The sequence below is a fragment of the Hipposideros armiger genome, unplaced genomic scaffold, assembly GCF_001890085.2.
Source record: "Hipposideros armiger isolate ML-2016 unplaced genomic scaffold, ASM189008v1 scaffold_188, whole genome shotgun sequence".
Classification (NCBI taxonomy): domain Eukaryota; kingdom Metazoa; phylum Chordata; class Mammalia; order Chiroptera; family Hipposideridae; genus Hipposideros; species Hipposideros armiger.
Window position 1 is genome coordinate 2283926 of NW_017731538.1, and position 14281 is coordinate 2298206.

The following is a 14281-nucleotide window of genomic DNA, read 5'->3' on the forward strand; positions in this document are numbered from 1 at the left end:
TCTCCAGGCTCCAGCTGGGTTTCTGTGCAGCCCCGGCCTGTTTGAAAGCAGACAGCTTCTGCTTAGCATGCTTCTCCTGTGTGAGGTCAGAATCTCGCCTGGCCTGGCCCCTTTTTCACTTCTCTGTTCTGGCCCTGGCACTAATGTTCTGCTAATTGCTGGAGATAGAGAAAGGGGGTAGAAGGGAACCCTAGGAAGATTAGGTCATGAGGAGCTTGTGGGATGGGAGAGACTGACATGCCCCACTGACCTGTTCAGCTCCCTGTTGGACTCAGAGGAGAGACAGGCTTTCGTGAACATTAGGAAGGACACGATGAAAATCCCGAAAATGAGGTTAAACCCAGGATTGGCACTTCGGTCACCAGAGGACGAGCTAAATCGATGCCTGTGGCTAACAGGGGCACACAGAAGGACGGCCCTCTCTCTCAGGCCATGGGGTGATGCCCGTCCGAGGAGCTTTCCACCTGCCAGCCACAGACAGACGTGGGCGGAAGGGCATTGGGCCGGGCCCAGATGGCTCTGATGGGCCCTACCTCCCCAGCTTCAGAAATGCCACGCTGTTTTCCCAAAACCCGTCTCACAGGAAAATTGTCACCTATGAGTGTTATGCAATTTTCCCATCAGAAGTACAGCCTGTGTTTGGAAAGAAATAAAAAGAAGTTCAGTTTGAAACGCTTCTGTGCAGCCCCCGCGTCCTCTCATGGATCTGTGAATGGGCTTCAGATACCGGCTCTGGCTTTGAAGCAGCTGATCAGACAGCAGCCTGTGATGACGGCCGCTGCTTCCCCGGGGACGGGGCATGCTATGGGCACCTATAAACGGCCAACCCAGGTTTCCGGGGTGTCGGCTGAGGCAGACTCAGAAGCTGTGAGCTCTGACCATGGCTCCTGAAGTGACCTCTGTGTGCTGTCCCTTCCCCTCCTTCTGCTACCTGGCAGCGCCTGCCAGCCCAATGCCCGGGTCTCTCAGTGTCACTTCGCACAGCTCCGTCTCCACCCTCGGCCAATGGAGTACTGGGGCTCCAAGGACGTCAGCCCCTCCCACATCACAGCCTCTCACTTATTCAACACATATTGACTGAGCATGTTCCAAGCACGGCTCTGAACACTGAGAGTACAGCAGTCAGCAAAACAGACCCTTGTCCTCATGGAGCCCCTCTTCAGCTCGGGGGAGATGGACGATCAGAAGTAAATAGGCAAGTGCCGGCCGAGTGGCTCAGCCAGTTAAGAGCTCGCTCAAAAGTGTGAACTCTGAGCAACAGCGGTTCGATGCCCGGCCTGAGCTGAGCTGCCGCTGAGCTGCCAACAGGCAGCAGGATGGCTCAGCAAAAAAAAAAAAAAAAAAGTAAATAGGCAAAATGCACAGTATATTAGACTGTGACAAGTGTTATGGAGAAACGATAAGCATGTAAAGTGATGGGGGCATGCCTGGTGGAGGAGGGGGCAGGGAATTGCTACTTTGAATAGTGTGGTCAGCAAAGTTTCACTGAGAAGATGACATCAGAGCAAACACCACAGGAGACAAAGCAATGAGTGCTCTGAGATCTGGGAACGGCACATGCTGAGTGTGCGCGGCACGTTTGAGAAAAAGGAAGACATCCAAGATGGCCGGAACACAGTGAACAAGGGAAGAGTAGTAAGAGATGAGGTTAATGAGGTAACCAGTGACAGGGAAGATCATGAAGGGCCATGGCCGTCATGATAATGTTCCCATTTGCTGTGAGATGTGAAGTTGGAGGATTTTGACCAGAGGCACTACATGGCTACTGTGTGAAGAAGCACCTGGAGGAGGGTGAGGAAGGAGGTGAAGAGACCAGCCAGGTAGCAAACTGCAATCATTTAGGTGAGTGATGATGGTGGCTTGGACCAGGATGGTGGTAGAGGACAAGTGACAAAAAGCGGCTGGCTCATAAGTGCATTTGGGAAGTGGAGTTGACAGGATGTGCTGATGGATGTGGAGTATGAGAGAAAGAAGCATCAAGGATGAGAAACTGGAAGGATGCTTTGCCATGTCATGGGAGGGGAAGGGGAGAGGCTAGGTTTGGGGAAGGAAAGACCAGGAGTTTGAGTTCAGACAGGTTGAGTTTCAGATGTCAATTAGACATCCAGATGAAAATGTTAGACAGTTGATATACGAGGGGTTCAGAGGCGAGGTTGAGGTAGAAGAAGATTACACTTTATTAGTCATCAATGTACATTTAGTTAGGATTTTAAGGCATGGGACAAGATGAATTCACCAAGGCGACAGAAAGGAGAAGAGGACCAAAAGCTTGAGCCCTGGGCACTTCAATGTTTGGAGGAAGGTGAAGAGGGGTCAGCAAAGGGGACTGAGAAGGATGGCCAATGAGGTGAGAAGAAAATGAAGAGGCAACGATTTCCAGAGCCAGGTGGAAAGTGCTTCAAGGCAGAGGGAGTGACCAGCTATATCAAGTGCTGCTGAGGGGCCATGGAAGCTAACAGCTGAGCACTAACCACTAGCAGTGGAGAGCTCAGTAGTGACCTTGACCAGAGCAGTTTCAGAGGAGAGAGGTGAGTCTCAGTTACTTCATCTGAGAAATGAGACCATTCGCCTGCTTACCTCAGAAGGCTGTGGTGCAGACCTCACGAAATCATGGGCAAACTGTAAAGCAGTACCAAATATGAGTTGTCTGTTTTTATTTTACAACCCAATAAACCCAGACCCTGTTGGAATGATAGGAGGGACTGTTGGGCACAGTTGATTTTAAAGGTGTTTAGAGCCCCATTGTCACTTAATAGAATGGCTCATTTCCTGCTGCTCATCCCAGGACACTCTGCTTCCTTTCAGAGATGGAAGCCATCAGGATTGATATTTCTTATGGTTAGTAAGTGGAGATTCAGTGAAAGGGTAGAAGCAAAAAGTGGGGCCAAACACAGCTCATTGGGGCCTTAACGCAACACGCTGGGCACTGCCCTCCCAAAGGAAACCTGGTGACCACGCACCTCAAAGCAAGGGCTCCTTGGAAAAAACTGTCAGCCAGGGGCAGCCATGCTCTTGCTGGGAAAAAATAATAATAATAATACACAAGCAAAATGGGGAAGGGATGAGAGGGAGAAAGAGAAGAAGAATAGTCAGGGAAATTGGGGGGAGCTTAAGTTTTAGAGTCGGACACATCTGCATTGGAATCATGGTTCCTGGGCGGTCCTCAACAAGTCATGTGACTTCTCTAACCCCAGTTTCCTCATTTGCAAAATGAGATCATCATTATCCCCAAAGGTTTTCACAAGAAACCAGCTAATGAATGCGCAGAAACACACGATGGGGCCAGGGTGTCTGTGTGCACATGCGTGCATCACTGCATGCGCAGTTAGTGTCGTTGGGTTTCCCCCCTCTTTAATAGCAGACAGCTCCTCTGCAGCTCAAGGACCCTGGGTTCTCCCCTCTTCATCAAAGCCAGTTTTCAGGACAGCATTCACGTTAGCGGTACTGTGAACACTGTCTGATAATTTTCCAACTGTGGCTGCAACATTCAGTGCTCAGAGTAGGTTAGAACATGCCCTTACTGGCAGCAGAGAAACAGGCTAGGGGTGGGGCCTGACCTTTCGTGAGAGCCTGGGCCCCCTTCACCACAGCTTACCCTCCCTCCTAACTCCCCTCTGCCTGGGTTCACAGGGTGTGGTCCCCTGAGGTTTAAACTCCAGCTCTGCCACTGACTAACTGTAACTAGTTTGGTTAAATAAATGTGTCTCTGAGGATTAAAAATTATATACCTACCTTGCGAGAACATGTTGTAAGAATTAAATAAGATGCTAAGTATACAGTAATTAGCAAGGTGCCTAGCACATAAAAACAATAGGTCCCTGTTGTTATTGTTATTGTTGTTTCTACTCCTTTCCATTCTTTTCCCTCTCTGATTCTGGATTGCATCCCATTTCTCTTCCGGGGGCAGGGAGAGAGAGGCAAGTTTGCTGGGCAGACTCCAAGCCTGCAGGTCTGGGGCGGGACATGCTATGATGGGGGAGCTTTGCCTCAGTGCGTCCCTGAGCAAAGGGCACCTTAGGATGACGAACAGGTGTGGTTCAGGACTGGGAGATGAAGGCAAAACCTCAGAATCCAGGAAGGGGCAGAAACAGAGAAGGAGGAGAGGAGCAAGGCAAGGAGGAGGTAACAGACCCCGGCCTTTTGCCATGGGCATGGCTGAGATGCCCGGAGCTCTGCCGCATTGACTGTGGCTCTAGAGGGCATGGCAAGGTCAGTGAAGGACATGCTCGGTGAAAACACCAGCCCCCAGCCCAAACCCAAGCCTCACATTCTTACTCTCTGCTCTGCTCAGACTGGGCATCTCCTGATATGATGTGATTTCTGCCTCCAACCAGTCCCAGACCTGTTTCCTTCCCACACAATCCCTCCTTCCTCTGGATCTGACCTCAGCCTGTGGCATGTTTGGGGCAGTGCGATTCCCCTTTGTAACTACGAAGTCTGAGTACAGCTGTCACGTCTTCCAGATATGTTTACCGAAAGCAAAATGAAAGAACCCATCCCCGTGAAGATGGACATGAGTGACCTGCAGCTTCTTTTATTTTTTTAATTTTAATTGGCACATCTATGGAACAGTGCTAACATCATCCAAACGAGGCATGAACTGAGAATGCCCTGAGATACTTCGTTTGAATAGCGTCCTATGGGAGATGTATCTGGGCTCTAAGGTTGCCGAAAGATCCTTTCTATGCCTTGGAGACTTGTTAAAACGGCTTTGTTTTCAGTCTGAAGTTTGGATTGCTTGCTCTGAACGTAAGTCCTCCATTCTTCAGAACCTAAGATGCCTCATGACCCAGCGGCCCCATCCAAGGCTCACCCAGCTCCATTAACCTCCCATCATTTGCTCCCTGGGTTTCTCAGTTCTCCTGAGGCTTTGTGGGTTTGTAGATGTAGGTGCAACTGTGTGCCCCACTTTCTGTACTCGAGTAGTGCAAATCGATTCTAATACCAGCTTGGACTATAAGTAAGAATGAGAATAGTATCTAATATTTATGCTGAGATAGGCACTGTAGTAGCACATTACATGAATTATGTCATATAGTCCACCTAACCATCCCATGCAGTGCATACTATTTTTAACCCCATTTCACAGATGAGAAAGCTAAGAGAGGTCAACAGGCATGTCCAAGGACCTAGAGCTAGTGAACGGTGCAACTAGAATTTGCACTCAGGTGTGACACGAGAGCTGGGCCTCTCAACCACACTACTTTCCTGCCTGCCGGGTTAGTAAATACTAAAAAGATTGATAGTATCCAGTGTGTCCAAAGTTGTGAACACATGACACATGGGCACCTGTACATTCTGGTGAGAGGATAAACCGGTGCAGACATGTGAAGGATAAATTGCTTGGCCCTGTCAAAAATTTAAATTTGCTTCATCTTTTCATCATTCCTGGGAATCTATGGCGTGGGAACCCTCGGGTTTGTAAACAAAGAAATACATAACAAATGTTCATCATGGCATCATTTATGGAAACAAGTCAATATGTACCAATAATTGGTTAAAAAAATTAGAGAACATTCATGCTATGGAATTCTATGTGTGTGTGTATATATATATATATATATATAAAGTGATGTGGCTTTGTCTTTTTTCAAAAACTTCCTGACCATCCACAGCACTTGGCTATAGCCACAAACAAGTCAGACACTCTCCAAATCCTGTGGAACTTAGATTCTCCCAGAGAATTTTTGATGTCAACAAAAATATTTAGCTTTCTAGATCAATTTTACAGAATGCTCCTGTTTTCTTATTTTACTGGCTAACATGAATGATCACAAACAAGAAACAATAAGCAGTTGATTCTGCAGATGGTGTGGAGCCACTAAAGGAAACAAATTACAGCAACAAGCTGTTCTAATGCCCGCACGCATGGACCCACCATCCTTGGAGCCACCATAACTCTAAGAAATACAGACGGAATTTCGTCACCAGACATAAATACAAACGAAGGACCCAAACAATTTTTGCTGAGTTATATGCCACAAAACCAAAATCAGTATGTCGTTAGCTGGGACTTGAGAACCAAGATTTCATTGTAATACAAGGTGAGTCTGCAGGGCCTGCTAACGTGGGAGCCACCTTAACTCCACCCACATTGACTTTTTTTCTTTTTAGTAAAGCGTTCCTTCAGTGGCAAAACGATTGTCATCAGACAGTATCTCGTGCCTTGGATTTCATTTTTTATTAATCTTGACCTGGCTAACCACAATTTGAAGATCTCCAACATTTTAAAAATCAACAAAGCAGCGCTCTGATGCTATAAATACTGACATGGAACGTTTCCCATGATATGATATCAAGAAGAAATGTCAAAATCATGGCACAGAATAAGATGCTCCGTGTGATGCTATGTTTGTGGGGAAAGCTGTGTCTAATGTACACACAACATACATAGTTACATATGCATCGTCAAAGGCCTGGAATGATCCACACAAAACTGTAACATTCTGGAGAAGAGGGAGGAAGGCAGGTAGATGCCAAAGTGGAAAATGCTCAGCGTTTACTTGTGTGCTTCTGTGATGCTAAATTGGTTTACAACAAGCATGTATTGTTGTGAAATTAAAAGTCGAAAATGTATACCAGGGATGAAGACATTATCATGGACATTGTGGGGAGCTGCTGAAGAGTTTAAGCAAGGAATGGATATGGTCGGATTTGTAGATGTGGAGGGTGAGTTGGGAGAAAGCAAGAAGATACAGGAGACCAGGAAACCAGTGGGGAGACTGCAGACGGATTCAAGAGATGTTAAGGCTGTGAACTCAGTGGATGTTGGGGGCCTGACCACTGTGAGGGGGCTGGAGATGGAAGAAGGCTAATGATGCCAGCATCTGGTTCAGGCAGCTGGTGGCTGTGCCTTTAATCCACACGGGACCTGCTGGACAAGGAGCAGGACTCTGGGGTCAGGTGAAGAGCTGAGCATGCGACAGGGAACGGGTAAGGTGACTATAGGAAACCCAGGTCATGGGCGACACAGTGCTGGCATTCAGGAGATAGGTTATGTCTCACATGTGACTTCATGGTAAGCAGCTTCTCTCAGTCATTCAAGAGATATTTATTAGGAATGAATGAGAGAGACATTCTTAAAAAACAAAACAAACAAACAAAAACCAACTCATGAGAAATGTAAGCCGCTTAGTTGGGACTTGGAAATGCTCTCCCTGCAGACATGTGAATGTGGGTTATCTATGCATCCAACATTCTTTCCTCTGACCAGGAACCCCCAGGGAAGCCTGCACTCAGGAAGAGGCTGCGAGCTTCCCCGAGGGGTGCCCCTGTGGCTTGTCCCTGTGGGCCCCACTTCTGCCCTTCACCCCACTAGGACCACCTGTAGGCACCCAGGCCAAGCTGGAGCTGGCTGAGCTCTGTTCCTTTCAATGGCCCACCACCCAACAACCCCTTCCCTGGGCTGCAGACAAGGTGCTGTGGACCAGAAGCCCTTTGAGAATCTTTGGACCTGAGCCTGGAGACACCTCTGACCACCTTCCTTCTAGTTTCCTCAGGGCTGTGGGATTCTCTGGGCAAGGTACCCAATGAAGGAGAAGTCCATCAATTCATCCCAAATATGTTCTAAGTACCTAACTGCCAAGCATGGCGCTAAGGACTGGGGTAGAGCTGCGAGCCAGCCAAACACGTCTCTGCCCTCCTAGAACTCAGAGCTTGTTCAGTCAGTGACAAAGCCCTTCCTTCCTCAGCTGGTGGTGTCCTGGGCTTTTCCCTACACAGTGGATGGTGGTGTCTGAGCCCTGCAGGGCTGATTGAGGTCAGGGGAAAGGGAGACAGATCCAAGACCAGCTGAATCCACTCTGGGGAACGTCCCCAGCCAAAGCCAAATTTGATCTGTGGAAGCATTAAGCCTTGAAAAGAGTATGATACCCCTCACCCCAATGTGTAATTCAAAATAAGAACCCAAATAAACCTCAAAGTTTAGCAAGAGCAACGAAGTTCTGGTTTTTCCCCACGATGATGACTTAATGCTTTCTATTAAAATGTTATTGTCAAATTCTTCCTCAAAAATGTATTCTAGGTCCCCACGCTTTAAGGGCGCTCTACACACTGTCCAAAGCAAAACAGAGCAGAATGACATGAGTGGAACAGGGGTGCGGGCCCCCAGCTTCGTTCTGGCCTCCACACCCAAGGGAGTCTGACCCGTGAGGGGATCTCAACAGCAGGAGAGGCCTCAGGGTTGACAATCATTGGGGTCAGATGTTGGGTTCATTGCAACTCCTGCTGCAACATGGCCTGGAGCGAGCCCCAGCAGGTGCCTGGACACAGAGCACACAACCTGCCCCCTCCAGGCTGGACACATATGGAAGTCTGGCCGCCCAAGGTAGAGTCCAAGGCAGAGCCTGGCTCCAGTGTGGAAGAGATGGGCTGAGCTAGTAACCAATTGTGTGCTCAATGATGCTCAGCACACTCTAGGCACACGGGACACTCAGTCCCACCTTTTGGGATTGCCCAGGTTCCAGGGCTCCCCAACTCTGGGGTAGGATGGCTCCCACACCTGGGCAGGTAGAACCTCAATAGCAGGTTAAGTGAGTAGGAGTGGACAGTGTCACCATGTCAAAGCCCTCTTGTTCCCATGAGCCCTGCTCTCCTCACTAAACACCTGTGGTCCTCTTTTGCAGAGTGATGAGGTCCTCACGGTCATCAAAGCCAAAGCTCAGTGGCCAGCCTGGCAGCCTCTCAATGTGTAAGTACCAAACAGACCCTGGCCCTGCCCTGCCCTGTCCTAGCCTTGGACTTGGAGACTCCCACCTAATGGCCACCGCATGCCAGTTAGGTCATTAAAGTCGGCAATAGCTCTTAGATGGCAAACAGGTGAGGTGCACTGCCCACATGTGGAGTATCACAGGTGCCCCATCTTCTCGGGAATGCAGGCTTGGTCTCTGTTTCTCCCGGATGGCTCTAACACTACAGAGGACCCAACTCAGGCATAACAATTAACCTGTTATGGTGTGCGTTTCCTCATGCTCTCAGCCACAACAGACTGAACATACATTCACCCTCCGAGCACAGAGGTGTACTCACTCTAAGCAAGTCTGCCTCATGGAAAGCGAGGTTTACCCCAGGTTCCATTCTCAGTCCCCATGTCTTTTCTGTCCACTCTATTTCTTGGATGTTTCACCCTCCCAGGGGTATGCTGATGGGTCCCAAAACCACCACTCCCCCAGGCAGGTACGTTGGTAGGTAGATAGACAAACCCATTGATCCATCAATCTCTTGGACACTGCTATGTGGATGGCTCACATGGACCTTGAACTTGTCATATGCAATATGCAACTCATCACCAAGTCCTGTTGACTCTCCCTTCTTAGTATCTCATAAATCAGTCCTCACCTGGCAACTCTCCTGCCAGTAGTTCAAGCCACCACCTTTTCTCACCTGGACTATTTCAATTCTTCCCTCTATTGTGGTCTTCCCCATCTAATCCTTCATCCACACTGTTACCAAAGTGATCGTTTAAGAATCCAAATCTGATTCCCTGCCTTAGGATCCCTCCATAACCTCCTTGAGCCTCCAGGATCAAGTCTGAACTCATCAGTTTACCTTGTGAGATCACAGTGAGCACAGCACACTTCAGCCCCTGCGCCCTTTGCCCCAGGGCTCATGTCGTGCTACTCCCTACTCTGCACCTCACTCCGGCCACCCTATAGCCCATGACGTTCCTTGAACAAGCCTTGATTTCATTCATCCTTTATGGATGCAAGGCCTGGAGCAGACTAAGTTCCCAGTCAACCAAAAGAAAACGGTTCACGAAGAGTGGCTTGGCTAGCCCCTCTGTGGAGCCGTCGGCACCCACTAACGATGGCATTGATAACGATGGCAACAACATGGGAATGTGTGAGATGCGGCTCAGGGGGAGGAAAGGCAAACTCAAAGCGATGGGAAGGGAAGTACAGGACGTTCAAAAGGAAGGCTCCACAGGATGGGGCCGCAGGAGCGGAGGGAGGAGAAATGCTGACGCATGGCCAGCTGGGAGCAGGGAAGCGGTTGCCAGGCACCTGGTGCTGCCTGTTTAACTATTCAGCAAATCAATGGCTCCTCCCCTACTATGTGCCAGCCTTCTACACAGTCCCCTCCCTTTGGGATGCTCAGCGAGAAGGAGACAGACAATAGAGTTCTACCACTCCAGGTCTGCCCTTCACACAAATCCAAGTGGCACCATGTGTACAGAATATACACAACATAATGTCCCACTCCAAGAAGGTAAGTGTGATGATGAGAATAGAGTGGCTCTGGCAGCCCAGAGAAGGGGCACAACCCAACCAGGGGTTGGAAAGAGGTCATGAAGTCTTTGTGCAGAAAGTACCATGGGACTGAGTCTGGAAGGATGGTCCTTGCTCTGGGGTGGCCCAGGTGTGGGTGGAGCTGTGACCCTAAGCGGAGGCTTCAGGAGAGCAAGAGAGGACAAGGACAGCTGACCCAGGGCAGCCCGGCTGGCTGCATGGAGGCTTTGTCTAGCTTGTTGTGATCTCCAAGCCTTGCTCTGGATCTCCTCTGAGGAAGCTGAGGTCAGAGCACAGTTAAGCTTTGAACACACAGGTGTTAGGGGTGCTGACCCCCTTGCACAGCTGAAAATCGACGTATAACTTTTGGCTCCCTCAAAACTTAACTAATAGCCTAGTGTTGACCAGAAGCCTTAACCAATAACATAAACAGTCTAGTAACACATATTTGCATGCTTTGTGGATTATATACTGTATTCTTACTATAAAGTAAACTAGAAAAAAAGAAAATGTTATTAAGAAAATTATAAAGAAGAGAAAATACATTTACAGGACTGTATGTATTTATTGAAATGATTCCACATAAAAGTAGACCCAGGCAGCTCAAACCCATGTTATTCAAGGGTCAACTGTAGTCGAAAACTTACCCAGCCTTGGAAGTGGCTTTCTCTCCAAGGAGAAGCAACAGAGCGGGGCCTGCTGCCCCGGGCTCTTTCTGGGTGGGTGAGCATTTGCCTGTCTCACACCAGCCCCACCAAAAAAACACATGTGAATTCACAAAGGCCCTCAGCCCCCATTGCATAATTAACATCAATTTTAAAAAGGTCAACCCTGAAGCCAGTTTGTTCAGGCTTTCTCTTCAGCTTCTCCAAGTTCCCAGGCTCCCAGGACCTATATGTGAAGAATTCCTCACCTTTGGTCCTCTAAGTAGGCAGGGGCTCAAAGCCAGGTAGGAGTGGGGGTCATCTGGGCCACAGAGTTTGTGGGTACCTGTTTTTATACCACCAACTAACCCTTATATCGGTGTTCCCTTAAGAAGTCTGGGTTCAGAAAGATGTAATACAAAGCTGGTGCTTCAGGAAGGAGAGAGGAAGGAAAAAAGAGAGGAAAGGAAGAAAGAAGAGAAAATTCCTTTTACCTTTATATATATATATATATATATATATATATATATATATATATCTGCCAATCAGACTTCTGATCAGCATGAAATTAGCAGTGTGACCACACCAAATTGTCTGACTCCCACCGCAACACAAAATAAAACAAGCTCTTGACTTTTACTTACCCTGTGCCCTTCTATCAAGGGTGAACAAAACATTTAATTGCCTCAACAAACATTTATCGGGGATCTCCAAAGGAAAAGTACTGTGAAAGGCGCTTAGGGATCCAGTGATGAGCAGAGCAGTTTCTCAAGGAGCTTACAGTTTAGTGGGGGAGAGACAGTAACCAAATGATGACAAATGTGACATGTCTATGAAATAAAGACATGAGGTGCCATGAGAGTGTATAATTGGGACCTCAACCCAGCCTGAGGGGTCAGAGAAAGCTTTCTTGAAAAAATTGGAATTAGGCTAAAAGTTAAGGAATCAATGGGATTAACTAGGTAAAGAAGCAAAGCAAGGGGAGAACATTCTGGAAAGTCTAGAGAGACCATCATGTGCAAAGGCCCTGAAGAGGGAGCAGAGTATAAAGTACTAACAGGTCATGGTATAACTATATCCAGAAATCAAAGCTGAGCTTGATGTGGGGCCAACCCATGAAACATTAGGGCTTTTGATTTTTACATTAACAGTAATGGGAAATCATTGAAGGAAATCATTGAAGCAGGATGACAACATGATCAGACTTAGATTAAAACAACAACAATAACAACACTCTGGGTCCACCATGAAAAGGATAAGAGTAAATGAGGTGAGACCAGGGAAGAGGCAGAGGTCCAGAGGAGGCTTAATAGTGACTTTGACCAAAATGGTGGTGGTGGAGATGGACAGGTGCAGAGATATGAGAGATGTGTAGGAGTAAAAACTGACAGGCTGTGGCAATAGGTTGGATAAGGAGGATGAGAGAGGCAAAGAGGTCAAGATGCATAGTTAATGAGTTGGTGGAGCCTCTCCTAAGATTCGGAACATCAGATGAATGAAGTTCAGTGGGACAGATCATAGTCCAATTCTGGATGGTACATGTTGAAGATGCCTTCAAGATATCTATTGGGTCATCCGTCAAGTCATGACGCATTTTTGCAACGAAAAACCTAGAAAAATACGTCATGACTTTTCCGACGACCCAATAGTTGGAGGTGTTAAGCACACATTATAAAGCTGTGAAATTCAGGGGGAGAATTCTGAACTAAGAGTCATCAAGGAATGGGAGGCAATCAACGGCAAGGTTATGGATGAGAGAGACCTTGAGAATAAGTCAAGGGCTTAGGGCTGAGTCCAGAGGAGCTCCAACATTTAATGCTGAGGAAGATTTGTCAGCAAAGGAAACAGAAAAGTAAAGCAAAGAAACTGGAGAAGGAAGCTTGGTATCAGGGAAGCCAAGTGGAGAAAGCATTCAACGAGACAGTGGTCAGCCCGTGTCCAGTGCAGCTGAGAAATCAAGGAATATTACAGCTGCAAAATGCCCGTTGGATTTATCAGCATGTAGGTCCATCAGTGACTTTATTGAGACTCCTTTCTGTTGAGTGATGGGGGGAGAGGTAAACACCCGGGAACAGGGTGAAATGTGAACAGAAAGTGAGGTGACGGAGTCAGTACAGACAACTCCTCTGTGAAGCTTGCCTTGAATGAAGGGATTGGGCAGTTGTTCATAGGGGATGAAAGAGTCAATGGGCCTTTTTTTTTTCCTTTTTTAAGATGGGAGACACTTTCTGAAAATTTGAAAAATAAAAAAATTGGGGGGCACCTTCCCACCCTTCACCCATCCCTCAGACTTCCTAAGACCCCAGTGGAACAGAATTAATTGATGGTACACACTTAGACCTCCCAAACACCCGAACCCTCTCCATTCAGTGCTACCAGCACGTTAAGGGAAAGTTATTTTCCTCTGATATTCCCAGACCCCATTTCCCCCTTCCCTCTTCCAAATCTCATTAGGAAGTCAAATTAGAAGCCTCTGTGTAGCCAAGTTTTGTTTTGCAGACACAGCCCTGCCCCTCCTCACGGAGCCTGCTCGATTGAGGTTAATGGGATTCCAGCCTCCCTCGGGCCAGTGGAAAGCTGGGGTGACCTACTTTGCGAGGTCCTGCCCGTGGAAACTGACTTGTTTTTCAATGATCTTCATCTTTATCCGCAGGACCACTTCTCAAAGGACGGCCATGAATGAACAAATTAGCTGCTGACTTGTTTAGCTCAATAATTCAAGCTGTGGCTCCAACAGCCCAGAGCACAGGTAGAAACAGGAAAGATGGCTTCCTTCACTACTTCCCCTGGCACCTGAGTAGAAAATGCCCAGGTTTCCTGCCAATCAATTCTGAATTTCCACCACCCAGTTCCTCCGGTTTAGTCTAAACGCTAGGAATTACTGGAGCTTTTCAAAAGAATTTTTATTCCCTTTCTTATAATGAGCCCTATAAGGACTGTAGTCCCCTTAATTATTCCCAGCCACTCTGTTTAATTAACATGTGATGAGACAACCATCTGTGTTTGCGAGACAGATGAGCGGCAGGTGAATTGGAGACAGGGTCCCCCTCTCCAGTGATCCTGCCTCTGGAGTTTCCGTGTCCCATAATCACCCCAAGCCATGGATCCACATGAGGTCAGAGGCATCTTTCTTCCAAATCAGGGCTGAAGGTACAGGGCCGTCCCTTCCTCCTGTAGCACCTGCCCAGGTCCATCAGTGTCCTCAGGATTGTAAAGGAAGACTGGCCTTGGACTAGAGGACCTAATCAGCCAGATGGACCCGGAGCCCTAGATGCCTTCAGGTTATAAACAGCTTTCCAAGTCCGGAAAGCTCACTGAAAACCTTCCTCCACCCGCACAGGACTTCATCCTTGTGGATGGTTCGAGCGCCCTTGTGCATGGTTCGAGCGCCTTCTCGTGGCCATGTTGAGT

The 14281-nt window shown here is 47.9% G+C and overlaps 1 protein-coding gene across 3 annotated transcripts in view; it reads left to right on the plus strand.

Moving 5' to 3' along the window:
- SPON1 (spondin 1) overlaps nt 1-14281 on the plus strand; it is a 253854-nt gene that overhangs the window by 220601 nt on the left and 18972 nt on the right. For all 3 annotated transcript variants that reach the window (XM_019652852.1, XM_019652850.1, XM_019652851.1), the window contains exon 8: nt 8625-8689. In XM_019652852.1, coding sequence (XP_019508397.1) covers nt 8625-8689 — 65 coding nt within the window. The remainder of the gene's footprint in view (nt 1-8624; nt 8690-14281) is intronic.